General features: G+C 37.0%; 1 protein-coding gene across 1 annotated transcript in view; it reads left to right on the forward strand.

Moving 5' to 3' along the window:
- Positions 1-820: 820 nt before the first annotated feature.
- SAMSN1 (SAM domain, SH3 domain and nuclear localization signals 1) overlaps positions 821-27990 on the forward strand; it is a 109427-nt gene continuing 82257 nt past the window's right edge. Inside the window, exons 1-4 of the mRNA XM_060010472.1 lie at positions 821-1170; positions 3325-3411; positions 9896-9975; positions 27645-27771. Of these exons, the coding sequence (XP_059866455.1) occupies positions 1149-1170; positions 3325-3411; positions 9896-9975; positions 27645-27771 (316 nt within the window). The 5' untranslated portion in view covers positions 821-1148. The remainder of the gene's footprint in view (positions 1171-3324; positions 3412-9895; positions 9976-27644; positions 27772-27990) is intronic.

The following is a 27990-nucleotide window of genomic DNA, read 5'->3' on the forward strand; positions in this document are numbered from 1 at the left end:
ACCCATCTGACTCCCCACTCCCACCCCCCTCACTGGGTTTTGTTTAAAGCATATCAGACAATTTCATGTTCCAGTATATCATTAAGAAACAAGAATTGTTTTTTTTAAACATAACCACAACACCACAGCCGTACTAGAACAAAATAAGAAAAATAACCTAATATCACCAAGTATACAGTCAGTATTAAAATGTCTCTGATAGCCTCAAGAGCTTTTTTAACAGTAGCTAGTTTATTTGAATCACGATCCAAAGAAGAGCCATGTGATGCATTTTGTTCATGTTTCTTAATTTATAGGTTTTTCTCCCCATTTATTTGCAGAAGAAACTGGATTATTCGTTCTGAGGAATTTTCCATATTTTTTAATTTTACTGATTGCATCCTTGTGTGTGTGTGTGTGTGTGTGCGTGTATATGTGTGCGTGTTTGTGTGTGTTTTAAACATGTGTTCTCTCTTCTGTTTCCTGTAAATTTTTAGTTAGATCTCCAGGCTTGATAAGATTCAAGTTTGATTATCTATCTATATATATTTTAAAAGTAGGTCATCAGTGACTGTATATTTCCTGTTGCATTACATTGGAAGCTCATATATCTGGTTGTCTCTATTTTTACAACTGTGAAGTTGCTTAGTGGGTTCAGATGGTATCAGACTGATCCATCCAGCACTAAGTTGCCCATCAGCCTTTCAATTAAAAACTTTAACAGCAACTGGTAATTATTGCCCCGATTTATTGTTTCATTAGGGATTGTACAATAGTTACATTCAATTTGCAATGTTCTTTCTGTATTTATTGAATAGAATTATTTGAAAAAGAACTTTCCCATATGAACTATTTGATTATCTTGAGATGCATTCATGTAGAAATGGCCTACCCTCTTTTTTTTTTTTGCAGGGGTGGGGTGGTGAGATTTATGAAAGTTAGTTTCTTCATATTGCACAGAAATTTCCAGGCAATATGTATTAGCTGTACTTTGCCATCCAGAGTCAGGAAGATTCAGGCCCTTATGTAGAACTTAGAATTTATTCCTGCTCTCCAGGACATTGCACACATGTCTAAGTGATCTAATTTCTGTTCACTTAAAATATAAATGATTAAATCTAGACTTAAATATTGGTTTCTTTTTTTTTTCTAGGTCAATCCGGAGATCTATGTCTGAAAGCAAAGTATTTGGTTAGTAATTCATAAGATTACTCACGCAAATGATATGTTCTCTTTCTCTAAGAGTGATTTTCTGCTGCTAATGCCACAAAGCAACAGAAAGTAATGGATGAAAGTCAAATTGATTTGTCTTTGAAGTTTATAGAAGAAATTTAAAAAAAAGACATGTGGTTCCATTCTAATTTTAAATGGCTAAGACAAATAAACCATTGATTTATTCAGAAAAATTTCCTTTTATATTAAAAAAAATAATTCTTTTTGGCTTATTGGCTGACTATCTTCCAATTTCCCAACTTCAGCTTGGAAGGTCCATGGTCAAGATGATCTCTTAGATATCTTTTCATATCTAGGAATCTAGGAATGAATAAAAAAGAAATAAAAAATGGTTGAATTATGAAAGACTTTCCTCAGCATTTCAAGCACCAGAGCTTTTCTTCAGTTTCTGTGGTTACAGTACCCATAGTAATAATAGGGGCAATTGGCTTGATTTGTATTTTAATTTTAAAGTAAATATCTAATTATTTTTAGAAAGTTAATGGAAGATATCTCTCTTTCCTTTACAGAATATAGAAAAATAGAATGTTTTATAGGAATTATAAAACATTTGTAGTGACAAAACAACTGGATTATTCAGTTAATAATTCATTTTTTATGCAGTTCATCAAACTTGTGGGTACCCTTTTTCCCCAGCAGCACCTAGAAGTCGGATGCTCAAATCCCCTTTTTCCTCTTTTCAAAACCAGGTTCCTGGATAGGGTATGAAAAGCACACTCAGGCCAAAGTGATGATCACCCGTGGATGCATCTACCAAGGGCATCTGCATTTTAATTGGGTCTGATATTCTTCCAGTGGCAACATCTACAGGGGCTGAGTCCCATCTCATTAGTCAAGGCCCTGTGGGCAGTAGTTGCTAAATATTTTGAATACTAGCCCTGATTTGAATAGTGCATGATCTGAAATAAAAGGAAGTAGTCACTCTTCTATTTTCCATTTATATATGCCCTTCTCATAGCATATTCAGTTTGTGCACATAGGACTCTAGATGTGTCCATGCTAATATAATTCTTGATGATCACCTGCCTTCTCTGTAGTCAAATATGAGAGCAAATACTGACTTTAGAAACAGCACAGCATGCTGAGTTTGTGTGATGCTTTTGTCGCATTATTTAAAATTTGCTTTATCAATGGTGTGATACAGCATGTGGGATGATTAGTCTTCAGTAAACAGATTAGAAGGGATTCCAGTTCTTTATTCTGGTGCAGTTCACTTCTTTACAACATGTCTAGACCCTGCTCCACGTGTTAGAAGGACAAGTCTGGGAAAATCATGGTTCTCCCAGTCAAGGATCTTAAGCGTTTCTTGAAACAACTCAATGTTCTCTCTACACGCTTACTTAATCACTTTGTTAAAAACAGTGAAAAGGGCTTCCCTGGTGGCGCAGTGGTTGAGAGTCCGCCTGCTTATGCAGGGGACACGGGGTCGTGCCCCGGTCCGGGAAGGTCCCACATGCCGCGGAGCGGCTGGGCCCGTGAGCCATGGCCGCTGAGCCTGCGCGTCCGGAGCCTGTGCTCCACAACGGGAGAGGCCACAACAGTGAGAGGCCCGCGTACCGCCAAAAAAAAAAAAAAAAAAACAGTGAAGAATGTGGAGGGTAGAGCTACTTTAATTGATGTATAAAAAATAAATGGTTATTAATTCAAGAAAAATACTCCAAAGAATAATGTAATCAAAAGCTATCAAGAGGTATTTCGGTAGCAACCTTCTACCATCTATGCTTGAGTGCTTATGTAGTTTATGGAAATAAATGGGAACCCACAGAACATCTGGGAGTGTCCATCAGGGACCAGAACTCCCCAGAATGGACCACAATGCTTTATTTTTTTCCCGCTGTGGAGCACAGTCTCAGGACGCGCAGGCTCAGCGGCCATGGTTCACGGGCCCAGCCGCTCCGCGGCATGTGGGATCTTCTCGGACTGGGGAACGACCCCGTGTCCCCTGCATCGGCAGGCGGACTCTCAACCACTGCGCCACCAGGGAAGCCCCACAATGGTTTCTTAACATATTACTTACCAAGTTACAACCGTGTGCTGAACTTGTTTTGATATCAAATTTCTTACACAGATGTTACCGTGAATTCTTCTAACCAATCTTCTGCTTTGCTTTAGAGGGAAAAACTGTGAATGACACAACTTGGCAGGAACCCAGCAAGCCTGAGAATGATTCCCACATCAGAAGACTCTGTCAGCTAAAAGGTAATTGCTAAATTTAGTTCAGCTGACTTCGCATTGTCCCAAAGCAGTTTAAAGGGCAGGTAAGAAAAATTTACATCTTTCTTCATTAAAATAAGCAGTGCACTGTGGTCTACTTAAAAAGGAAAAACTAATAGAATAGAATGTATATATTATTAATAGAATATATACGTGTGTGTGTGTGTGTGTGTGTGTGTGTAGATACACACAGACATGCAGAAAGGAAGTAGAATGTAATTAAGTTGCCTGTTGAAGCAAAGAATCAGTTGCAAAAATATTTGAAAGTCTTTAATGTCTAAAAGAATGCAAAAATATATTAACAGTTGTGATTTTTAGGTTTTCTTTAAGAATTTAAGAGAAATAAACTTGACTATTAATGCAAAATTATGTCATTTTATGATTTAAAAAATCCCAAGAAAAGCAAATTAGCAGTCAGGTATAGGAAAATGTATTAATAATAAAAGACTTCATAATTAAAATTACTTAACTTTGGGAAGGTAATGAATAAAACAGAAAGTCATAAGAGTTCAGAAAGATGAACAAGAACATAAAAAGTTGATCTGCTTGTTATTCACCTTCCAATGTTACTGGAACAAGAAATAATTGCTCATATTAGTTATTGATTATTTAAGAGTTTCTGATTTTTAATTTTAAAAGATTTTTTAATATTTGGGGACAAAGGGAATTATAATGTATTTTTATAGTCAGGAATTTAATGGTTTGATTATACACTCTGTTCAGATTTTGCCTTTTGAGCTCCATGAAGGAGCTCATAGATTTACAAAGTAATTATTTATGAAAATAATCATTTTCCTTTGAAATATATCAATTTTATCCAAGATTGAATAATGTTTTGGTAAATAGTTTTAACTTAATTTTTAAATATTCACAGATTTCTCCATTATAAATAAATAAATAGGTGAAACATTTTGGGATTATTTTAGATATTTTCTTTTAATTATAGGAAATCTTTTATTAATATTGTGTTTTGATTGGATTCTCTCTTCACCTCATGAATGCTAGCTGTATTCATTCACACCTCAGTTAGTTAATCAAACATTCATCCACCCATCCATTCATTCATCCATCTCTTTAATAAGCACGTGTTACTTTTAGATTATTGTACATTAATCTGTGAATAAAGAAGGTATAACTATATTACAGATTATTTTTAGTCATAAATTTTGCCATAAAACTCTTCAAGTATTCTATTTTCTTTAACATCCTTTTTGTAAAATACTGTGGGTTTTGTTTTTGTTTTAAATTTAGCAGGAGTAGGTAAGTAATTCTATTATAGCTACACTGACAAAGCAGCAAAAAATCTTGGCCTGAGTTGAGGTGCTTCTGATTAGTGATCTTTTCATTGTCAGAGAACAAAAAAGAAAGCCTTTAAAGAAGACTTTTCAGCTTTGATATTTCTCAGATTTTTAAGCACCCCTGTGTTCAGTCTGTGTATGTGTGTGAGTGTGTGTGAGTGTGTGTGTGTGTGTGTGTGTGTGTGCATGTGTGCCTAAGAAGTTCAGCTGACATTTCAGCAGTACCAGCTGAGTCACAGGACATTTCTTAGGGATTAATGCTGTGCTAGAAAGAGTTGATGGCCTGAGACCAAGGCTGTCGGTTCCATTGTAAATTGTAGGGAGACATTTAGTGGGAGAGGGAGAGCCACAAGTTGTGGACTTGAATTTTATGGGTGTAGTAGTTTCCTTTGGAAGGCTCAGAGTCTTTCTAAGCAACCTGTGCCCTACATATCAACCTATAATATTTCTTTCTCATTTTAAGCACTACTATTTAGCTGTTAATTGCATAATTACTTAAGAGTGGTTTACTGGGCCTGAGGATAGGCAGACTGTGAAGTTTACTGAGGTGAAGATAGGTAGGTGCATTTTTGTTATCACCCATGCCCGTGTTTTTATTGAACACTAATGATGAAATTGTAAAGACCATCTTTCAATAAAACAGAAGAAAACCTATAGGGAAATGATAGGAGTGACATAAACTCCTAAAGAATCTATTACATACTTCAAGAACCAAAAAAGTCCATTCCTCTCAATTTCAATATCAAAATGGTCTTTCCACATGACACAAGTTATATTAACAGCAATTCAGTCCTGAAGAGTATTGAGCCTGATGAACGAAACTGCCACAGGCTATATTTAGCCAAGGATTTGTGCCTGGTATTTTAATCCATAAAGATATTCGCATACCCCAATAACATGATTATGTTATGTTGCTTAAGACAAATTTTATCACAATAGTTGAGAGCCAGAAGCATTTTTAGTTTATGTAGTCCATTTCCTTCTTCTAAGAATACTTTCATCTAAATCTACATCTGTGATACTGGGACTACATCTGTAAAATACATGCAGCTTAAATTGAGTGTTCAGGACTTTACAACTGAAAGATTGGCATAATTTAGGTATCAAGGCAAATTAATCTATAATTCATGTTAATTGTTTTATTTTTAGCATTCTAAACAGGCAGAATATTCATAATATTCATTTTAGTAAAATTAAAATCGATTTTAAAAATCTTTAAATTTATTTTGGCCTTAGTTTTATGGGGGGGAAAAAAGCCTGAAAAGAATAAACTTTGAAATCTATGAATTGGAATTTACCCAAGATCAAGTTATGATTTAAGTAAAGATATCTTCAAGAACAGGGTTTTCATTATTTTATACTAAAAAGTACAAAGAATAAAAACAAAGCAAAATTTAAAAAATGGTAAAGGAGACAAAACGCACTTGGAGATTTAGAGATTTTTTTCAAATGGTGTTCCTGTGATAGACTATTCCATGAAACAGAAAATATGTGAAAATAATTGGCTATGTTTGTAAAGGATATAAGGGGCTGGATACATTCAGGAAACATGGTTAGTGATGGAAGGAAAATTAACTCTACTCATGCTGCTGCAAAATTATTTTTAAAATGAATCCTCTTTACATATGATTTTGATGAGATTCATTATAAAAACCACATTGGTAAAGACATTAAGACCTTCCAGTGTAACACTGGAGTTACCATTAGTTCGAAAGATTCTTTCTGGAATTCTAGTCAATATCATTATTTGGCCAGCCTTTTCAGAGTAAGCATAAGCATATAAATATTTCAGTTTAACTTCTCGAGATCTTATTCAGTCTTCTTCTTTACTGGCTTGATACCCTCATTTTCAAGATGGTGAATGTATAGAGTCACAGGTGCATTTACCGTTCTGCTTAATTTTCAGGGACCACAATTTGATTGAGACATTATTTCCCAAGAGCATGTACTTTAACTCTGTTTAGACTGGACTACATGAGGAATGACAGAGAGAAGTGTGATCTCACACCTGAATGTCTGCTTCTGATGTGGGAATAAACTTCCTAAGCAAAGACTGCTTGCCACAGCAGGCCTCTTTTATTTCTAAGGAAGCCTTTCTGAATTGAATGACAAGAACACTCTGAGTTCTAGTGTTTTATACAAATGAATTTTGGTATCCCTTCAATTCTTTAGGCGAGTTCTTACTAGAATTATAGTTACATGAGTATGGTCCGAAGTCTAATTTCCATTAGAATCACCTAGAAGCTGATTAGAGATATTGCTTTTTTAATCAAATCCCATTTTTTTTTTTCTGCATCTGCATTTGAAGGGTAGTTGGAGTCTGAATGTTTATGCTGGAATATACGTTCTTATGTACACTGTCTTTTGTGACCCGCTGATGTAGTTCATGCATGTACAGATAATCTATTGCTACAACAAACCACCCCAAAATGTAATGACATGAAGCAAAATGTTATTCGGCTCATGGATTTTGCCAGTCAGAGATTCAGTCAGGGTAGTGCTTCACAATGTCTGAGGCTTCCTCTAGGAAGACTTGAATGACTGAGGCTGGTGGCTGGAGTCATCTAGAGGTTTCTTCACTTACATGTCTGGTACTTGTCTGGGATAACTTCAGGTTGGGCTCAGCTGGGACTGTCAACTGGAGAACTAATATGTGGCCTCTCCATGTAATTTGAGCTTTTCCCAGGCTAAAGCCTGGGTTTCAGGAGGGAAAGACATGAGAGGGAGCTTCACACATCACACAAGGAAGTGTCTTGAGAGTGAGTATTACAAGAGACCCAGGTAGAAGCTGCCAGCCTTCTTCTGACCCAGACTTAGAGGTCACAACACATCACTTCCACTGCACTCTCCTGTGACAAGCAAATCACTATGGCCAGTTCAATTCAGCAGAAGGAGAATTAAACTCCATTTCTTGGTGGAGGAGTGCTAAGGTCACATTGCAGAAGAACATGTGCTATGGGAGATATTGTTGTGGCTGTCTTTGGAAAATATAACCTGCATATTGCCTAATTCAACTATTGCCTTTGTTGCTGCTTCGGACCAAATTGCTCCTATCTTTATAAATGTTTTTGGCAGGGTAACATTTGGGAGGTTAGAAATAAATGAAATGTGTAAGATTACAAAACAAAGAGTAATCTTCATAAAATGCCATTTTCCTGGTGTCCCTTTCTTCGTCCAAAACCCTCATAAATCTCCCATTTTTTAAGCAGAGGCCACAGATGGGTAGTTTTGGAAATAAATTTATTTTGAGAAAAAGCTTGTTTAGGCCGTACAGTATTTTAAAAATCAAGAAATTTTACCTTAAAATTCATATATTTATACTCTATTGAGAAACATGAGGGACATTGCCAATCCTAGGTCCAAAGTCTGAGGTGATTTCTGTTGAGAGAGCTGAGAACAATGGCTGCCCGTTAGCAATGGCGGACAGACCTTCACCTCTCCACAGATCTCCCAATGTCTCCTTGACAAAATTCACTTCATTGAGTTAAATTACTTATTTGCCTTCTGTAGATGTTTATATTTGCAGCACTGGTCTCGTGGGTTATGTCCACATTCCTCCACCTGGCACTCAAGGTCCATTGCCATTTGGCCTTACTCACCCACCCAGGCTCACCTCCTCTTGTGCAATATCTAGAACTGCCCTCTGACGTGACCAATCTCAATTTCTACATTTAATTCAACATGTTCCACTTATTCCACACTATAGGCTAGTGTTCACAGTATTGCTGCTGTATCTAACTTTTCCTTTTCTTCTGCCTTTCCAAACAATCTCCATTCTTCAAGCTTCCACTGGGGCCCTGCATCTTCTGGGAGTACTCTGGGTCCTGGTGCTCTCTTCCCACCGTAGTGTATGAATCACTCATCTTACTGCCTTGCACTGTTACGGAAGTGATATAAATGCATTGTGCCCATCCCTTGCTCTGTGGCTTCCAGATTCGAGAGTACAGGAGTCTACTTCACTGGTGTTTTCCTGAGCCCAAAAGAGTAATTATAGAGGGAGCTCTCCAAAATTCAGTTTCGAGGGATCACAAAAAAGAAAAGAATTGAAAAGGAATATAGGAACAGAGGAAAGATTTTCTTTTTCTAAGTACAGAAAATAAATTTTAAGAAAAAGATGTAAAAACTCTGTTTCTACCATTCTGACTGTGTGATGGCAGATCTTTCTTCAAAGAGGCAGATCACAAAACCAGCTCATTTTAAAATTTCAGCATTTTCTGGAGCCCTGTAGTGTGGTGACTCTGATGTGAAATATTAACTAGGTGGTGTAAATAATTCTGAGACTGAGCTGTGAATTTAATATATCTTTTAACCATAGCTATAATGGGGATGGGGGGATAAACCTGCTTCTGTTTTTCACTATGCGTGGAAGGTAGGCCTTGCCTCTTCCTTCCTCCCCCTCAGAATACAAGAATGAGGAATAGTGGAAACTTGAAGTAGTAGTAGTGACTGGAAGTAAAAGGGAGTGAAGGTGAAAGAAAAAGTCATTGGCCTGGAGGCCAGGTGATTTCTGTGGGTCTCAGTATCCTCATCTGTAAACTACGGGGCTTGGAGTAAGTGATCCATGAAGTCCTGTCTTCTTTTAGCGCACTGTGTATGTCAGATTTATATAAATGGAGCCCGTTTTACAGGGCCTGAAAGGGAAATGCTGCTATCTTTTGAAAAGGTTTCATTTAGCTGCAAGCAAATGGATGACACACTCCAAAGCTTTTACCAAAGCAGGCAGAGAAGAATTTCAACATAAATAATTCATGTTGAGAAGACATAAGCTAATGAAGCTCAAAATGCCAGGGATGGAAAGCTCGGTTTAACAGAAACAAGTGAGGTGATAACATTACCTCATAGCATTTTGGAGTTAGAAGTGGTTTAGTAGCTCAGATGCTACTCTTTTATAAGCGGGAAGGAAACTGAGTCCCAGAAAAGTTCCATGGCTTGCTCAAGGACACAGCTGGTCAGAGGCATCCTTTGTTTGTTTTTTTTTTGTTAAATTTCTATTTTACTTTGATTGGTTTCTTATAAGAACAGTGTATCTTTAAGAAAGTAAACATTCATGGTCTAGTCAATATAAGGCCTTAATAGACTAAAGAAAAGTTTTTAGGTATTCAATTGCACTTAAACTTCTTAAATCTTGTAATTTCTGATAATCTCTGTGTAACGCTTACCTCTTTTCATAGATCTAAATGAAGATGATTTTCTTTTGAGTAATAATAGACATACTCTTCAAGGAAAAAAACTCCAAGGCATTTCTTATCAGGTAATGTAAATAATCAACATTTACACGGTGTTTGGTGAAAATCATCTTGTTATAGATGTGTACGTGGTGTACAATACTTAGCTTTGTAGCTATTTTGTATTTAGTTACTGCAGGCTGTTTTGTAATTCATAGGCTTATGTCTCTGTGAATTGGAATATAAATGAAAAAATTAAATGATGATGAGTTAATAAACCATTTTGATTATGCAAAACATCATGCTCTATAGCCTCTTGATAAGTAACTCTGAACTTGATAAATTAATATACTGGGATTTTCTCTGGCAAAACCTGTGCTAAGTGTTTAGAACTCTCTGGCAATCTTCAGTGAGGGGCATGTCCCTCATGTTTTATGCCTGATGTAAAAACATATACTGTGATTTCTGACATAGCCCTTTAAAACTTGCATTAATTAGCCCAGGAGTTCAAGCAATTAAGCATGTCTGAACCTTGGGCCTCCCTAATAATAACAACATAGCATTAATTAACAGCCAAATCATTGCTATTCACCCTGTAACAAAAAATCATATATGAGTCAATAGGGCCAACTCAGTCATCATACTGATTTTTGATATTTTTCTGACAGCCATAGGGTTCTCTTTAATCACTCTGATGGTTTTATTAGAAAATTTAGAACTGACCTTCCTCAGCACAGTAGATTGATCCACAGGCAGATGGTAGGTAGCATATGAATTATGAGGGGTTGATTTGGTGAGGAAAGGGAACTCAAATTCCTAAATCCAGCCTGATTTCTGAGGCTGTCGGAGGTCCTCCGATGAGTTAGACAGTGGACCATAACTTTTGATCAAGCACAGCTCCTGCTGGCTGCTCTGATGTCGCCGGAGCTATAGAACTATGCTCCCGAGAGAGGGCTGCTGCACCAGCTTGCACTTCGCCGGGAAGTCTGTCAACCAATGGGTTCTCCTGCAGTGTACGGTTGAGAGCTCTGAAAACAGACAGGGCTCTGCTGGAGTCTTAGTTTGGCCCTCGTAGCTATATGACCTTGGGCAATTTACTTAATCTCTCGATGCCTCAGTTTTCATCATCTGTAAAATCAATCTATAAAGAACCTATATCTCATGGCTGTCATGAGGATTAAGTGAAATACTTCATTAAAGCACTTAGCCTCATGGCTGGCATTTAAGAGATGTTTTTAAAAATTTAGTTGTTGTTAGAGAGCCTCGTCTCTTCTCTTTCCCCTTCCTTCTCCTCTTACTCTTTGCAAGAATTTAATGACCCTTTCACGAGCACAGCTGGTAGATTATCTCTGAAACATGCAGTCTCATCCTCCCAAATTTAGATGAGCTTAAGTGAAACACTGTCTGATAGCAAGGAAAAAATAACAACTGGTTTATAGTAAGAGCTCCCCTGACATGTTTTGTGCCCAGAGGAATTCTTCTTTAGGTCTTTAGTAGAAAAATAGAACTATCTCTTAGAAATAAGAAAATGATATAGAACATTCTTAGACTAAAGGGTTGAAGGTAAATCTTTAACACCAAACTTTCTGTACAGTTTAATTGGCTAAGAAATGATTCTTCTAGAATGGTAACCGTTCAAATGTACTATGTAGTTTATCACTAAAGATTAGTTGAGGGAATTCATACCCAGTGACAGACAGGCAGGAGCTATCTAATCTAGAAATCTTCATTTGAGAGTTGGGAGGTGATCTTATCTATCTTTAATATCCCTCTTCTTATTCACAGTAGGCATTCAGTTGAGCTTAGTTAATTAAGAAACACTTTTTCTGTATGACAGAATACTTCAGTGTAACAGAGTATTATTAAATATTAAGCAGCGCTATGAAAATTATTAATATATTAACTCCTTGTGACTGAGGAAAAGAAAAGTAGAAGCAGTTTACCCTTTGAAAGATGAAGGAGAGAGGGAACCATTCTCTGGTGAGAAGGGGAAACTGGCCCTTTGGTGGAATCCATAAGAATGGACTTTGGCACAGACTGTGGCCTCTCATCATGTGAGCAAATGACTTACCAGAGCATCGTTTCTCCAAGTGTGGCCTGGGGACCATCTATATCAGAATAACTTAGGGTATTTTTTTAAAATGCAGATTTCTGGGCCACACCCCGGTCCAACTGAATTATCATGTCTGAGGTCCAGGAATCAGTATTTTTATGTGAGTTTTCAGAAGAGGCTCAGTACATGAACCATGAGACTCTGGGAACCAGATAGTTGATGAGAACTTGTCTGCAGACTTGATGTCTCACGTATTTTCACTTTACAAGCCCCAACTAGGTTCAGGTCTGGTCTGGGAAGAGAACAGCCTCCTGGAAAAACAAAGTTGAGAGTTGTTCCATATTACAGGAATGATATGCATTCATTACAGAACTTTTTAGAACTATATAAAAGTAGAAAGGATCAAAATACTGAATAATATCTTAAAAGGGTGAATATATTCATATCACTGGCAATTTTACTGAATATCATTAACATGGGATAAAGTTCATAAGATGTAAAACATATTATAGTTATTATTACCCTAGGACCATGCCTACAAAATATATTTTGGACAATACAAACATTCAGAATAAAAGATTTAAACATGAATTGAATTTCCAGCCAGAATACATTCAACCAGACATGTTTCCTTCATGTTCTCAAACTGAGAAGATGATCTCAGAAGTAAAAGAAAGTACAAGGAACCAAGTGGCCGGAGTGGGGGAAGATAGTTATGGAATGCTTTCTCTGATACTGACTTTACTCCGTGAATATTTTTGTCTACTTGGCCTGGGATTAGTTTGTTGGAGGACCAGGCTTGCAGGAGAAGTGCTCAAGGGGAGAGTTTGAAGCAAAGCCAGCTGCCTGGTACTGTGATCATTATAACGACCATAAAGAACATCTTGCGGCAACTTGACTCCCAGCCTTGATTTTTGTATCCTTGTTCTTGTTTGTTCTTTTCCGGCAGCATTCAGTTGATGGCTCAAACCTTCTGTAGCATATTGAAAAGGGTATAAAATATGCAGTAATACGGACTTTGGGCTAATATATTTTCAAAAATGTTTCATGCCTCATTTCTCATGTAAATTCTTTGGTTGCATTCAGCCTTCAGAGCACCATTCATATTCATGATATAGAAGAAGGATAACATTTATTACTTTCAGTGCTAGTGGTATTCAGCAATGTCAAGTACCTCCAGCCAGGAATGCACCAAAACATTTTCTCCCTGAGCAACTTCCGTGGAAAAAGTGTTGCTGAATGAATGAATTTTTTAAATATTAAAATAAATATTTATATTTATACACAATATATTTATAAAATATATTTATATATTTATTATATATTTACATATAAATATATAATAAAAATATATTTTATTATATCTATTTACATGTAAATAATATGTTTATATTTTTATAAAAATATATGTATATTCCCCAAAACCTTAGGTTTCCTAAGGTTAGAGTGTTAGATCACTCCATACGCTTTCAATCAATTTCTTTCTTTCTTTCCCGGTACGCGGGCCTCTCACTGCAGTGGCCTCTCCCGTTGCGGAGCACAGGCTCCGGACGCGCAGGCTCAGCGGCCATGGCTCACGGGCCCAGCCGCTCCCGGGCACTCGGGATCTTCCCGGACCGGGGCATGAACCCGTGTCCCCTGCATCGGCAGGCGGACTCTCAGCCACTGCGCCACCAGGGAAGCCCCCAATCAGTCTCTTTCTTGATGTTCTTTTCTATGGCAACTGTAAGGATAAGTATTTGAATTGTCAGCCTCCCCTGCAGTTAGGGGTGGTCATGAAACCCAATTCTGGCCAATGAGATGTAGTCAGAAATGCCTGGGGAGGGCTTTCTTTTTTGAAAAAAAATAAAGCAAAGCTTCATGAGGAGAAAGCTTTGTCCTTTGCCCTTCTCCCTCCCTGGAGCTGGGACTTGATATCTGGTAAGTTAGCAGCTATCTTGCAACCCTCAGGGCAAAAGGCACATGTTAAGGATGGTGAAGCAGGCAAATGTGTGGAGCTTTACTCATCATTGACGTTCTTGAGTAACTGCATCAGCATTGGACCGCCTATGTCTGGACTTCTTATTGTGTGGAAATATAAGCCCCATACTTGTTTAAGCCACTATTGTTAGGTTTTCTGTTCCTCAAAGCTGAATGTATTCCTAACTGATATACTTTATTTTTAAAATGGTTACTTCTGCTAATACTGAATCCTAATTGGTTTAAGATATTAGACCCAAACTGTGCTCACAGAGTTGGATGATGTCTGGAATCAGCTCTGACTGTACAATCTAGACTAGCCTCCTTCAATTCTCAAGCAGTGTAATCACCATCTAGAGTTGGGAGTTAGTCATTTAGTCTGTCAGATGAAAATTAGATTAATAACAAAAAATCTATGGACTACATACAGTTCATTGGCTATATATATATACTTAAAACTGTATCCAGTACAGCACAGCATTGTTGGGAAAGGTGTGTATATTAGATCAAAGCAGAATTGCTTTTTGGTGAGCTTAACTGAGGTCATGACACCAAGTGACTAGGGAAGAGCTTTAAGGTTATGCTGTGATCCTCTCGTTAACAAGCAGCAGAGGCAGGTCCCTCATTAGGTTTCATCAGACAACTTTTCTGTGGTTCTAAGCAAAGTTGTGAACAAACCATAAGGCAGGAAAAAAAAAGAGGCCAAAATGACAGATTATTTAAATAGCTCCTGAAAGTGTCAACTAAAAAATAGTCTTTATGTGTGATGTGATCACTTAAAGATGAACTAATGATGTTGTGCATTGCTCTTATTTTCAAGTACTTTCTTCTCCATTATATAACTTTAGCTACTATATTATCTGTTGCTGCATAACAAATTACCCCTAAATTTAAGGACTTAAAACAGCAAACATTTATTATGCCACAGTTTCTGTGAGTTAGGAGTTTGGCAGTGGTAAAGCTGGGTGATTCTAGCTCAGGGTCTCTCATGAAGTTGGAATTAAATAGCATCTGAAGGCTGCCTAAGACGAAGGAACTGCTTCCAAACTCCCTCTTGTGGCCGCAGCCAGGAGGCCTCAGCTCCTTGTGGGAGGAGCTGTTTGGAGGCATCAGTCTCTCACCATGTTGGACTTCGCATGGGGCTGCTTGAGTGTCCTCGCAGCATGGAATTTGGCTTCTCCCAGAGTGAGTTGTCACAGAGTAAGAAGGAAACCAAAATGCCTTCTAAGATCTAGTCTCAGAAGTCAGATACCATCACTTCCAGCTTATTTTATTTGCTAAAGGCAAGTTATTAAATCCAGCTCATACTAAGGGGAGGGGACTTATGACCCATCTTTTGAAGAGAGCAGTATAAAACAATTTGTGGGTATATTTTAAAACCACCAGAGCTACCTAATAATATTTTGAGGCTACAGGTGGAGGACAGGTGGAGGTGGATTCCTGCATCCCAAGACCAAGATTATAACTCATTTCACAAACAGAGAGAAGTAGAACTCTATTTGGTAGCTAGAATAGAATGTAACCTCTTTTTTTTTTTTTTTAACTTTAAGACTTTAAAGACTGGCTTTAATTGGTATTAAAAAACATTGAATGTTATGTAATGTACATTTTTGTCTCTGGTGAAATGAAGTTAAAATCAGACTAGATCTTGTTTCAGTATCCAAAGTTATACTCTATCTATCTATCTATCTATCTATATTCCCTTTTAAAGCAAGGAAAAGAGTTTAAGCAACCTTCATTTTACCTTTTAGTTTATTCACAGAAAAGGAAATGGCTGGTAGTAACAAATGAATTTTATGAATGAGCTGTGTTATCTAGCCAAGTTCTAATTCTAAATATCTGTGGGCATTTTCACCTCTTGATCATCTTAAAAGGTTGATAGGAATTATTTGGGTATTTCTCAGTATTATTCTCATTTTTAAAAATTAATTAATTTATTTATTTTTGGCTGCGTTGGGTCTTCGTTGCTACATGCAGCTTTCTCTAGTTGCAGTGAGCGGGGGCTATTCTTCATTGCAGTGCGTGGGCGTCTCATTGTGGCATCTCATTCTCTTATTGTGGAGCATTGCCTCTAGGCACGAGGGCTTCAGTAGTTGTGGCTCACGGGCTCTAGAGCACAGGCTCAGTAGCTGTGGCGCATGGGCTCAGCCGCTCCACGCATGTGGGATCTTCCCGGACCAGGGTTCGAACCTGTGTCACCTGCATTGGCAGGCGGATTCCTAACCACTGCGCCACCAGGGAAGTTCCAGTATTATTCTCATTTTTAAAAGAATTATATAATTTAAAAAATGACTAGCAAACATATTCTGGTAACTTAAACTGTGCCAAACTAGTTGATATCTTTAAAAGGGAACACAAGCCTGAAAATGTGGGCCTAATTCTTTAAAAATCCACATGCTACACTCAATGGCAAAATAAAATCCAATCACTCAGTACTAGTTTCCATCGCTTCAGCTACTCTGTCAATTTCTACATTTTGCCTCTTGGTTTTGGTCTAGAACTTGTGGACTTCTGCCTAGCTTTGGTTACTATAAAGTAACCAAACTTGCTTTACCTTTATGTGAGTCATAACTCTTGACTTTGGACTTGTTTAAACTCTCTGTGCCTCAAATTCATTATGTGTAAAATGATGCTAAGAGAAACTTCTTATGATTGTTATAAATATTAAATGAAGCAGCATATGTATACTACCCCTAGAAGATATTCAATGAACATTTATGTCCTTTCCCTAAACTCTTCTTAATCCCATTTTAAGACTTCCCCTCAGAATAAAAGTTGAAATTCGTGTCTGTTTTCTATTATAAACTCCATCCAGTGCCTTTTGCTGTAGGCTTGTGGTGCCCTGGGTAGAAACCGTGCTTAATGCCAAGTACTTGGATTTTTCAAAAGAGTAGAAGTTGACGGTAAGGACCTTACATTGACAGGAACCAAACATAATAAAAATATCCTGTGCTATTGATGCAGGAAGGGGAACCTCTTCCAGGGCCCAAGGATGAGCTCTTGTCTAACACTCAGAAATGAATTGCCCGAGGAGACACACGTGCTGACAAAACAAGAGACTTTATTGGGAAGGGGCTCCCGGGCAGAGAACAGCAGGGTAAGGAACCCAGGAGAACTCTGCCACATGGCTTGCAATCTCAGGTTTTACGGTAGTTGGGTTAGTTTCCAGGTTGTCTCTGGCCAATCACTCTGACCCAAGGTCCTTCCAGGTGGCGTGAGCATCACTCAGCCAAGATGGATTCCAGTGAGAAGGATTCTGGGAAGTTGGTAGGACATATGGACTAGAGTCTCCGCTCTCCTTTTGACCTTTCCCGAATTCTTCCCATTGGTGGTAGCTTGCTAGTTCCACATTCCTTACCAGGATCTCCTGTTGTAAGATAACGCATGCAAGTGGTTACTACGGTGCCTGGCCAAGGCGGGCGGTTTCAGTCCCCTAACACTATGATGCCAGATATGACCCAACTCCAAATGTATATTTAGTTTGAGTTTAAACTCTATCAGAGTTTCAAAGAGAGATACCCATTATGTACCCAATGATGGAGGGCATTAGGGAAGAAGAAATAGACGGCTTCATAAACCATTTTTCTGACCCTAACTTTCTTTCTACCAAACTTCTTCTGGGCTTTGGACCATGTGTTGGGACTTGAGTAAGTGAGGGATTGGGAGTGAATTCACTATACATATAATGTATATATACTATATGTACATACATGCGCATACGTATTCATCTTTGTATACATGTATGTAACGATCAAGTTACCGATGAAACATTAATCACTGTACTTTGATAATGTGATAATTTTGGTTGAGGAAATGAATCCTTTCCCAGTTATTCTGGTATCTTTGTACAGTTTTGTTTTTGTTTGTTTTAAAGAATGTCAACGTCAATCTTCTTTTCTTTTTTTAACATTAAAAAGGGTGACATTTGAATGTTGAAGTTCTTCTCACTCCCAAGACATATTAAGCCTACTGTATCATATTTAAGGGGTTTCTCCATCTCTTTCCCAATAATTTTAATGCCATGAGCATTGTTTTCTATAGTTCTTTGTTACATTTGTTTTCAACTGGCACATGGAAGTGTTTTTAGAGAACATAAAAAGACTTGTCCTTATTGAGAAAGTTCCTGACCCAAGAGAAGCATTTCCTTCAAAGAAGGATGAGTTTTTAATGTCAAAAATCTTTCCCTAAAATTTAGCAATTTCTCTTGAGACATGGAAAACTTTTTAGTGTTATAAAGTATATCACCTTTGTGTGCCAACTCTCTCGTATGACATTGAAATCCTCAGATCACGTCAACCACCTTCCTTTCCTTGTTGAGCTATTGCTAAACAGAGGTTCAGGGAAAGGACATGTTTTAGCAGGTATGGAAACATTTCCAGGACACTCATGTACAGCAGCAAGTCTTGTAATATTATGGGCTTGAATAGACTGTAAATCCTCTTTGCAGTTCTTTTTCCAGATTGGCTTTTGGGAACACTATAAGCTAAATTATACAACTTTCTTTGATTATTATTTCCCAAGATGTAATATAAATTTGCAGAGTCTGTGGCAAATAACCATCTATAACAAATCATTTTCTTTATGTAGGTACAAATATAATAGTTTCAAGATATCTCCATTTATGGCCCGCTCTTCCCAAAGATAATTAACATGTTAACATCTAAGTTTCTATAGTTTTCTTCTCAACAGTACTTTTTTGTCAAAGGAATGATAGCTATACTAGGTAGGAAGAGGTGATGGAAAGGTACTATTTAAATATTACTTCTATTCCCTGAAAAATTACTGTACCCTACCTTTGCTGTTTCCCATGACTTCTGAGTTTTTAATGACTAGTTAAAATATCAAAGAGCTGTGGGAAGAAAAACAACTGAATCTCAATGAATACTAGAAGGACTTCCCCGATGAAAATAAGGCTATGTGTTTGGGAAGACTAACAGATAACTTAATTAGAACAGAATCAAAAGAACTGGATCAAAGGACCTGGAGCTACCACTGACTGTGTTCTTAGGCTATGAAATTCATATTTCTGTGCCTCAGTTTTCTCACCATTAAGGTGTTGGACTAGATGAATACAAAGGCTTTTTCAAATGCTAATAATCTGTGATTAATAGTAGCTCATTCCCACTTTTTCCTTGATACTCTTCTGAGGTCCAAGAGTTTATATAAGGTAGCAAAATGGATACATATATAATGTAATGTCCCTAAACTTATTTGAGCAGCAATGCATTCCTATGATCCAGCTCCTCATTTTGCAGACATATAGGGAAGTGACGTGGCTTGCTCAAGTGCACATGTCTAGTCACAAAGCAGAGCATCACAGCAGAGCAGTCACTTATCTGCAGTCCAAGGCTGGTTCTATTAAACCAGGTTTTCCTGACACTTTTCATTTATTTATTGTGTATGTTAAATTATAACTCCTAGATACAAGGGTTGTATTTTTTCTATGTAATTTACTATACCCATAGCTCCGTATAGTGTTAGGAATCCAACAGGTGCTTAAAATAAATTAATTAATTTGTATACTGGCTCTTAAATTTCTTATCATTCACATTTTTTGGTCAACTAGAGACTGTACCCCCCCCAAAAAGAAATGTGCTTATGAACTGTTCCAGAAACTTCTTCAAAATTTCAAAGCAGAGGATATTACATGCAAGTAGGAAAGATATTGCTTCTGCAGCCTTTCCCCTTAAACCAACACAACCTCATTTGCATCTCTGACTTGTGTAATCCTGGCAGCTTCCAGATGGCTTGGCAGTGTCTCCACGTTAAAAGATAGACCGCAACCTACGGGTCAATGAGCAAAGAGCAGTCTTGGCTACCCACACAGAAATGGGGAGAGATGGCTGTGAACCTGTAACTTCCTTGCGTCTTGGAAAATAGAGCCTAGATGACTCATTATTCCAAGACCAGAATTATGCACCCCAAAATCTGCTTGAGAGGTAGAAGAAGGAGCCAGAAATCTGTTAGAACTTGAGTGGGTGATTTGTATTTATCTAGTGGGATAAGCCTGTTACACAAAAGGCTTTATTAGACATGCTAAATTACATTGCTTAGCTGTTCGAATGCCTGCTAATCCTCTAGGCAAATGCATTTCCTTTCCGCACCTTACTTGGTGCAGTCTTTCCTGTGAATAACCATCACATTTTATTTGTATTTCTCATATGACACACATTCACCTTTTCCTCCAGATGTATTTTTCACCAACTGTTCAGTTCCCATATATTTATTGAGCATGTTAGAGACCGGGGTTGAGATGTACAAAACAGCTCTGGAACCCCAAAGAGCTCACCTTTCAGGGGAAGGGACAGACACAGAAACTTAGGTGACTGTTTTCTAAAATCACTCATATTAAGCAATGAGCATCACAAGGCAGACAAAGTGTCTTATTCTCTTTTGCGTCTCCCAGAGGTTAGGTGCTCAGTAAATATGTGTTGAATGAATGAGTAAATATCTTATAAGGCTTCTAGGAGAATATATTCTATTTCATTAATTAGTGTAGGCACCTGCCTATTCATTCAATGACTTTTTTTATTGTGCCCAACCCTATTTTAAGTGCTGATACAGTCTTCATTTCATTTCAATTTCTATCACAAAAATAATACATTTTCTAATTATAATTATGTAAGTATATTTAACATCAACATGGCAATTTTTCCACCAGTTATTTCTTCAATCAATATTTCTTTTGTGTAAATGAATTATTTCCAAATTGTCTTTTTAGCTAGTTGTAGTTCCGAAGAAAGCAGTGAAATAAACCTCTGAGATGAAACTTGTTTGCATTGATTGATTCTAGTTCATAATCCTCTTGGTTTTATTACTGTCCATTGAGTTACTAAATGTTAATTGATCATTGTGACCTTACAAATTATCTTTTTAGAGTATGTTTTAGGTCATAAATAGAGAGTAATCACTTTCACGTGAAAGAGAATGGAGATACAGTTTTGGCAGAAATAGATTTGATTAAAACAAACCTATATTCTTAATACATTTTTAAAATTATGTAGTTTCTCCCAATTATAGAAGTAATACGTCTTCATTGTAGAAAACTTGGAAAATGCCGAGTATATAAAGAAGAAAGAAGGCACTTAGAGTGGTGTTTATACTTTTTATACAAATTTGCATTCTGATTTTCCACTTAACAGTGTATTGTGTGCATTAAAAAAATCATTTCTAAAGCCCTAAGAATTGGCAAAATTTGAGTAAATATGTGAAAAGTCATAAGACTACGAGGTTCAGAGAAATCGTCAATGTAAAATACATGAAACTACTTGAAGTTTCACTTCAGGGTGTTAATTAAAGCTTCCTTTAAAAATAAACCAAGATAATAGGTTTTTAAAAACCTCTATTTCCGCTTTTGAAGAAATTATGTGCTATAGATGTCAGGTGATCTGGTTTTTTCTATTTGAATACTTGCTAAAGAGATCACTAGGAGGAAAAGTTTTCTAAATCAGAAATTAAGAACAAAAAAAGAACAAAGGGAAATTATTTTACTTCATTCAAGGTCTATCATGTTACTTTCCAACTTCCTTTTCATTAGTAGCATAAAGAGATCGCAGTTCATACAGTTAGATGATTTGGATTTACTTAGTCTCCATAAGCCTCAGTTTCTCCTGTGTAAAAGGAAGGGGATAAAATTAGAAGAGATTTAAATTCCCTGGTAGTGAAATACATATATGAAAGAGAACACATGTATAAATATATGTGATATTAAATATTCATATGTATTATATATAAAGACATATATAAAAGAAGATATATATTATATATTATATTATATATATATATGAAGATAGGCCTATAAATCTATATACCTGATACTTATCCTCTATATTGGAGAATCATATTTAACTTATAGATCAAAACCCTGAGTTTGGTTGGTCTTAATTTGACCATCAATACCAGATAACTAGTAACTAGATAATTAGTTGGTTCCTAAAAATCTTGTGAGAAAGAATATTGGATTAAAAGTCAGAATACTTGGGCTTCCCTGGTGGCGCAGTGGTTGAGAGTCCGCCTGCCGATGCAGGGGACACGGGTTCGTGCCCCGGTCCGGGAAGATCCCACATGCCGCGGAGCAGCTGGGCCCGTGAGCCACGGCCGCTGAGCCTGCGCGTCCAGAGCCTGTGCTCCGCAACGGGAGAGGCCACAACAGTGAGAGGCCCGCGTACCGCAAAAAAAAAAAAAAGTCAGAAAACTTGATTCTCATCCTAGCTCTGTTATTAATGAATTATCTTTCCCTGGATAAGCCACTTATCTTCTCTGGGTTTTCTCTTTTTTTAAATAGGGTGGTAGACTAGAAGTCCAGTAATTTCCATCCTGGCTCATAAAATATGATTGTAGGACTAATCCAGTTCAATAATTCATTGGTGCTATTTTCTAAAAATTGTTCTATCATCCTAATAGTCAAGCAAAGTGTCAGAAAATGAGGTGTATTTAATCCAACACTTATAACAAAATTTTTACATTATTTAAGGAATGTGAGCCAAGTGAACTAAAAGATATGCACATTTACATATAAAAATATAGTATATAAATTTTAAAATATATGTATGAAAATATTAAATTTATATTCACATATAATTACCATTTTGTTGAAGGAAAACAATAAGTAAGCAAAATACAATAATTTTTAAATTTCCTCTCATTTCTCAATTCCTAATCCTGTTTTTTGCATCATTACATTTTGAAGAAATGATAGATTTTACCAAATCAAGTCCTCATCCATTTATTCATTCATTCATTTCATATTATTTATTTATTTATTTTGGGGTACGTGGGCCTCTCACTGCTGTGGCTTCTCCCGTTGCGGAGCACAGGCTCCGGACGCGCAGGCTCAGCGGCCATGGCTCACGGGCCCAGCCGCTCCGCGGCATGTGGGATCTTCCCGGACCGGGGCACGAACCCGCGTCCCCTGCATCGGCAGGCAGACTCTCAACCACTGCGCCACCAGGGAAGCCCTCATATTATTATTTTAACTAATTCATGTGGAGTACTAACTGTCAACAATGTTACAGATACTAAGGCTACTGCATGATACCTATATAGAAGGGTATGGTTCCTACCTTCCTTCAGTTTAGAGCCTATTGGAGAAGAACGACATTTAACCAATGATGACACAAAAATGTAAATCTGAAATTGCAGTGAAAGACAAGACTGTAAAAGAATGCAGACCTAATTTGGACTTGGGAGTCAGGAACGATCTGCCTGAAAAAAATGACATTAGGCGGAGGCTCCAGGGGTAAGTAGGAAGGAATTAACCAGGTCAAGAGAATGAGAATAAGCATTCCAGGCAGACGGAGCAGCATATACAAAAACCCCGAGAAAGGAGAGTTACAGAGATTAGGAAACTAGAGGTCTGCACCTTCTGAGCCAGTGGGGACCCTAGAGAAGTGGGCCTTATAGACCCAATTAAGTTTTGGATTTTATTAAAAGAATACTTGGGATTTCTGCAGTCATTTAAGAGATAGTAATATCACCAGATTTACATCTTTCAAAGAGAACTCTAACCTTATATTACAAATCAACGAAAGGAGTACAAAAACTAAAAGAAAACCAACTGGGGACTCGGCAATAGTTTCAATGAAAGAAAATTAAACTAGGGTGATAACAATGGAAATGGTAAAAAAGAAACAGCTTCAAGACACATATTGGAGAATAGACCAAACTCGGTAATGGGATAAATATAAGTAACCAAAAGAGAGGTAAATGGCAAAGGTGATAATCCGATTTGTGGGCTATGCAGGAGGGTGGATGAAGATGGCATTCAGTGAATTGAAGAAGACCAGATGAGAAACATGTTTGGGAGCGGGGTGGCTAGAGGTCACTCTTGATCAGGCTTATAAATCATTTTAAATAGACAGTTGGAGAGGTGAGTCTGAAGCTCTGAAGAAAGCCTTAGAGAAATAAATTGGAAATCATCAGCATATAAGTGGTATTAAAAGCTGTGTGTGTGTGTGTGTGTGTGTGTCTGTGTGTGTGTGTGTGTAGATGAGAAAAAAAATGATGGCAATATTATATAAAGGCCCAGAGCTAGTTCTAAAGGAATTTAAGCATTTAATTTTGAGAGAAAATGAGATGCCAGCATATAGGAGTTAGAGAAAAAACAGCCAAAAAAGGTGAAAGGAAAACACAGGAACATATAGTCACAGAAGCCAAGAAAAGAAAGTATTTGCTAAAGGTCATCATGGTCAATATTGCTGAATATCACGTAGTAATGGAGTTTGTGGAGTTCATTGGACCACAAAAGCAATTTAAATGGAATAGTAGAGACAAAAGCTGATTGATGAGTACATGAGATGGGTTGAAAGGATGAGAAATTAAAAAGATTCAATTAAAGGAAACATACATAGTTAGCTTTTTTGAGAAGCATGCCCGGGAAAGGGAGTAGAAAGAGTGGTAAATAAAAGATTGTGAATTAAAGATGGATGAGATCAGAGCACGTTTGAAGGCTATTGGGAAAAGTCCTTTAAAAAGGAAGATGATCAAAATTCAATGAAGAGGGAAGATGAATAAAAATATAAGCCAAGTTGTGTCACTCGTCTGATTAGAATAAAATATATATTCCTCAGCCTGCTTTAAAAAATCTTCCTTGAAGACTCCTAGTTAAATCTTCAGCCTTATCTCACGCCACTCTTCCCTTCTTTCTCTTCCTTAGGTATACAGTAAGAATTCTCTCAAGAATTCCAGGTTTAGAACCTTTGCACAGGCTGTATCCTCTTCCAGGAATTCTCTTCCCTCTGCAATTTGCCTAGCTCGCTCTTTTCCATCAAAGTTTCAGTTGAAATGTTCTTCCTGACCATCCACTGAATCCAAAACGATCTCCAAATTTTCATGTCTGGTTCCTTCTTGTCATTCAAGCCTCAGTTTCAGTATCCTCAGTGAAACCCTTCTGATAACCTAATGTAAATTAGTAACCCCCCCATTCCCTTGCCATCACCCTGTGAATTCTTAGCACAGCACTTCTTATGCCACATTTTATTGTTCATGTGCTTGTTTATATGTTAATGGTATGTCACTTCTCTCTAGAATGTAGACTATGAAAGCAGGGATCTCATCTTACTTGCTCAATGCCGTATTCTCAGAAAGTGTGATAGTGTTTGGCATATAGTAGGTGCTCAATAAAAGTTTGTTGATTGGTTGAATGGTAAGTTTAATTTACAGGTCGGCCTTCTTAGAAAATATCTAGAAATTAAAAGGCACATTATGGAAATTTTAATCAAATTCAGTCTAAATATACAGGTAACAGATTAGAGGATTGTAGTGAATAACACTATTATTTAAAAATATTCTAGAAGACTTATTTTTAATAGAAAATCTTAATGATTCTATACCTCTTATAATAATATTAACTCTAATTTTCATGCATCAGGTATATACAATCTAATAGCAAGAGAAAGTTTTCCAGAAGTACTTTGCTATTAAAAAGTAGCCAGCCTAATATAAACAATTTACTACGAGTAATCCATTTGGTAGATAAAACATAAGTATGAAGCCAAGAGTATATTTACATTCAGCAAGCATTTATTAAGCCATGCACAATCCTAGGCATATCGGATTCAAAAATGAATAAAATGCAATAGACTGATCTCTAATAATTCAAATATGAGTAAGTGAATAAAGATACAAAAGTTAACAATACTGTGTCTTAAAAACGCTATAATAGGGCTTCCCTGGTGGTGCAGTGGTTGAGAGTCCGTCTGCCAATGCAGGGGACACGGGTTCGTGCCCCGGTCTGGGAAGATCCCACATGCCGCGGAGCAGCCAGACCCGTGAGCCATGGCCACTGAGCCTGCGCGTCCGGAGCCTGTTGCTCTGCAACGGGAGAGGCCACAGCAGTGAGAGGCCCGCGTACCGCAAAAAAAAAAAAAAAAGGCTATAATAGATTGTGAACAAAATAATGCGGGGCCAGTTTGTTTTACCACCTCTGGGCCATGGAACCACACATTTGAATTTAGACACTATTCAAAAGTTTCCATTCCTCCTAGGGGCAAATGGTTAATAAGAAATTCAGTTACCCTGGATCTAACATCTTTCCCCAAATCAAGTGAAAGTCTTTTTCACAAAGAAGGGGGAAAGAGAAGGTTATTTTTCTGCCAGTGTTTCAATGGAGCAATTAAGCTTTGTCTGTAAGATGAAGAGGTTGCCATAAGAAAAGAAGCACAACAACAAAAAATACTGTGCTCAATGGTTGTGCAATGCCAGCTCATTATTTCTGGAAGGGGCTAAAGATTAGAAAATCACTCTTCTTGAGTTGTAATAGACCTGTAAAGCTGAGTAACTCAGAAAGTACTGAAAAGGAATACTGGGGAAAATAACAAAAATAAATAGCAATAGAAATCGTGGTAAGCTAAGCATGACCTTTGGAAAAAGAGGAAAATTTTGCATATCTAAGAAAATCTCATCACAGTCCTCTCTGTAAGATTAAAATGATTTCAGTATTTTTCCATTTATTTAATGCAAACAGGTATGGCTTGCTCTGACAAAACATCCCATTTCTTATTTAGGTATTATTATGCAATCAGAACATCAAGTTTATGTTGGTTGTTCAAAGTCATTCTTAAAAGACCAAGAATAAGAACTAAATATAATAATTAGAAACGTTTGCATGCCAGAGATCCTTTTCTTCCAAATATTTCTTTGGGCTTACAGTCTCTGTCAAAGGATTGGGAAGCACTGTTATAAATATGGCTCATTCAAACATTAATGAGGAAGCAAATCATTCAACTTTTAAAAATTGCAGCATCTATTTCGATGTCATTTATCAGCTGTTCGATGAAAGAATGAGGCAGAAGCAGGCAGAGAAGTATTTCTGAATCCTGAGTTTTCTGAACGAAAAAGAAGTATTCCTCTATGCATAATTTCTTATCTTGTTAATACAACAGAATACAGCTATCTTACCAATTAGTATAACATTTAGCACATAAAGTATTAATTTCCAAAATATTTTGAAATCTTTAAGAGAATAATATCTTAAAAATAATAGGTAAAAGCAATATAAATACAAATTTGTCAACATTAAGCTAGCGAGAAATATTTCTGTATCTTCCAAAAAAAACTTTGAGTCATTAAAGCAATGTTAATTCTTTTATCAATACTTTTTTTTGCCACAATAAACCAATGACTAAATACTAATGACTATGTACTAAAACATAACATAGAACATTGTGGCTGTGTTTTTGCTTTTCTCAGTGTGTATCTTTTAGAAAGCAAGAGGCTATTTAAAGAAAAGTATATTGTTTGAAAATATTTTATACTTGAAATAAAATGCTGTTTTACCAGAAGTTTCCAAAAGGAAAATAAAGAAAATTGTATTCTGCTTTTTTTTTTTTTTTTTTTTTTTACCACTATCAGTCTATTCTAACACATGCAAGTAGCAACTTTCAATTTCTGGCTCTATCTACGTTATGCTGCAAAGGACTTTTTCCTGTCCACCATTTCACCTTGAGCAGGGGTGCCTCATTTATAGATTGCTCTGGATTCAATCCATTTTGCTGCATTTTAAAGTAAAAAGAAAAAAATTGGTTAAAAATTGCTCCGTCTTGTTATGACCGGCCAGCTGTAATATACTTTTACAAATTTGAACCTGCAAAAGGTGGTGTGTTTTCAAGTTATTGCTTAAATTGTCTCAGGCTACAGGTCAAGGTCATATTATTCAATTTTCCTACGTTTATGATCTCGACACATTTTATATTTAATTTTTTGTGGAGAATGATTTGTCTTTACCCCGAGCTGTGTTTGTGCTAGGCCATAAAATCAGGTGATGACCCCGCAGAATCCGTGGGCACCTTAAAGAGACTACAGAAATTGGTTTGGACCAAGAAAGCCAGGGTGCCGAGTCTGAATGAGATGAAACCTACATCAATAAATCTCCGTAAGTAAGAGCTCAATGAGCTGATAAAAACGTTTTGAGGAAGAATTGGGGTAGCATATATTAATGAAGGACATTTTGATAAGGCCTTAAAGTCATCATTAAATGTTGAGTTTTTGGGGGGTTTTTTTTGCCAAGTTATTTGTGAAACAAATATCCTTACACTGTTCCTGAATTTCATCCATGACATTCCCTTTCCCCTTTCCTTCAGAACCAGACTCA

The sequence above is a fragment of the Delphinus delphis genome, chromosome 4 (genome assembly GCF_949987515.2).
Source record: "Delphinus delphis chromosome 4, mDelDel1.2, whole genome shotgun sequence".
Lineage (NCBI taxonomy): Eukaryota > Metazoa > Chordata > Mammalia > Artiodactyla > Delphinidae > Delphinus > Delphinus delphis.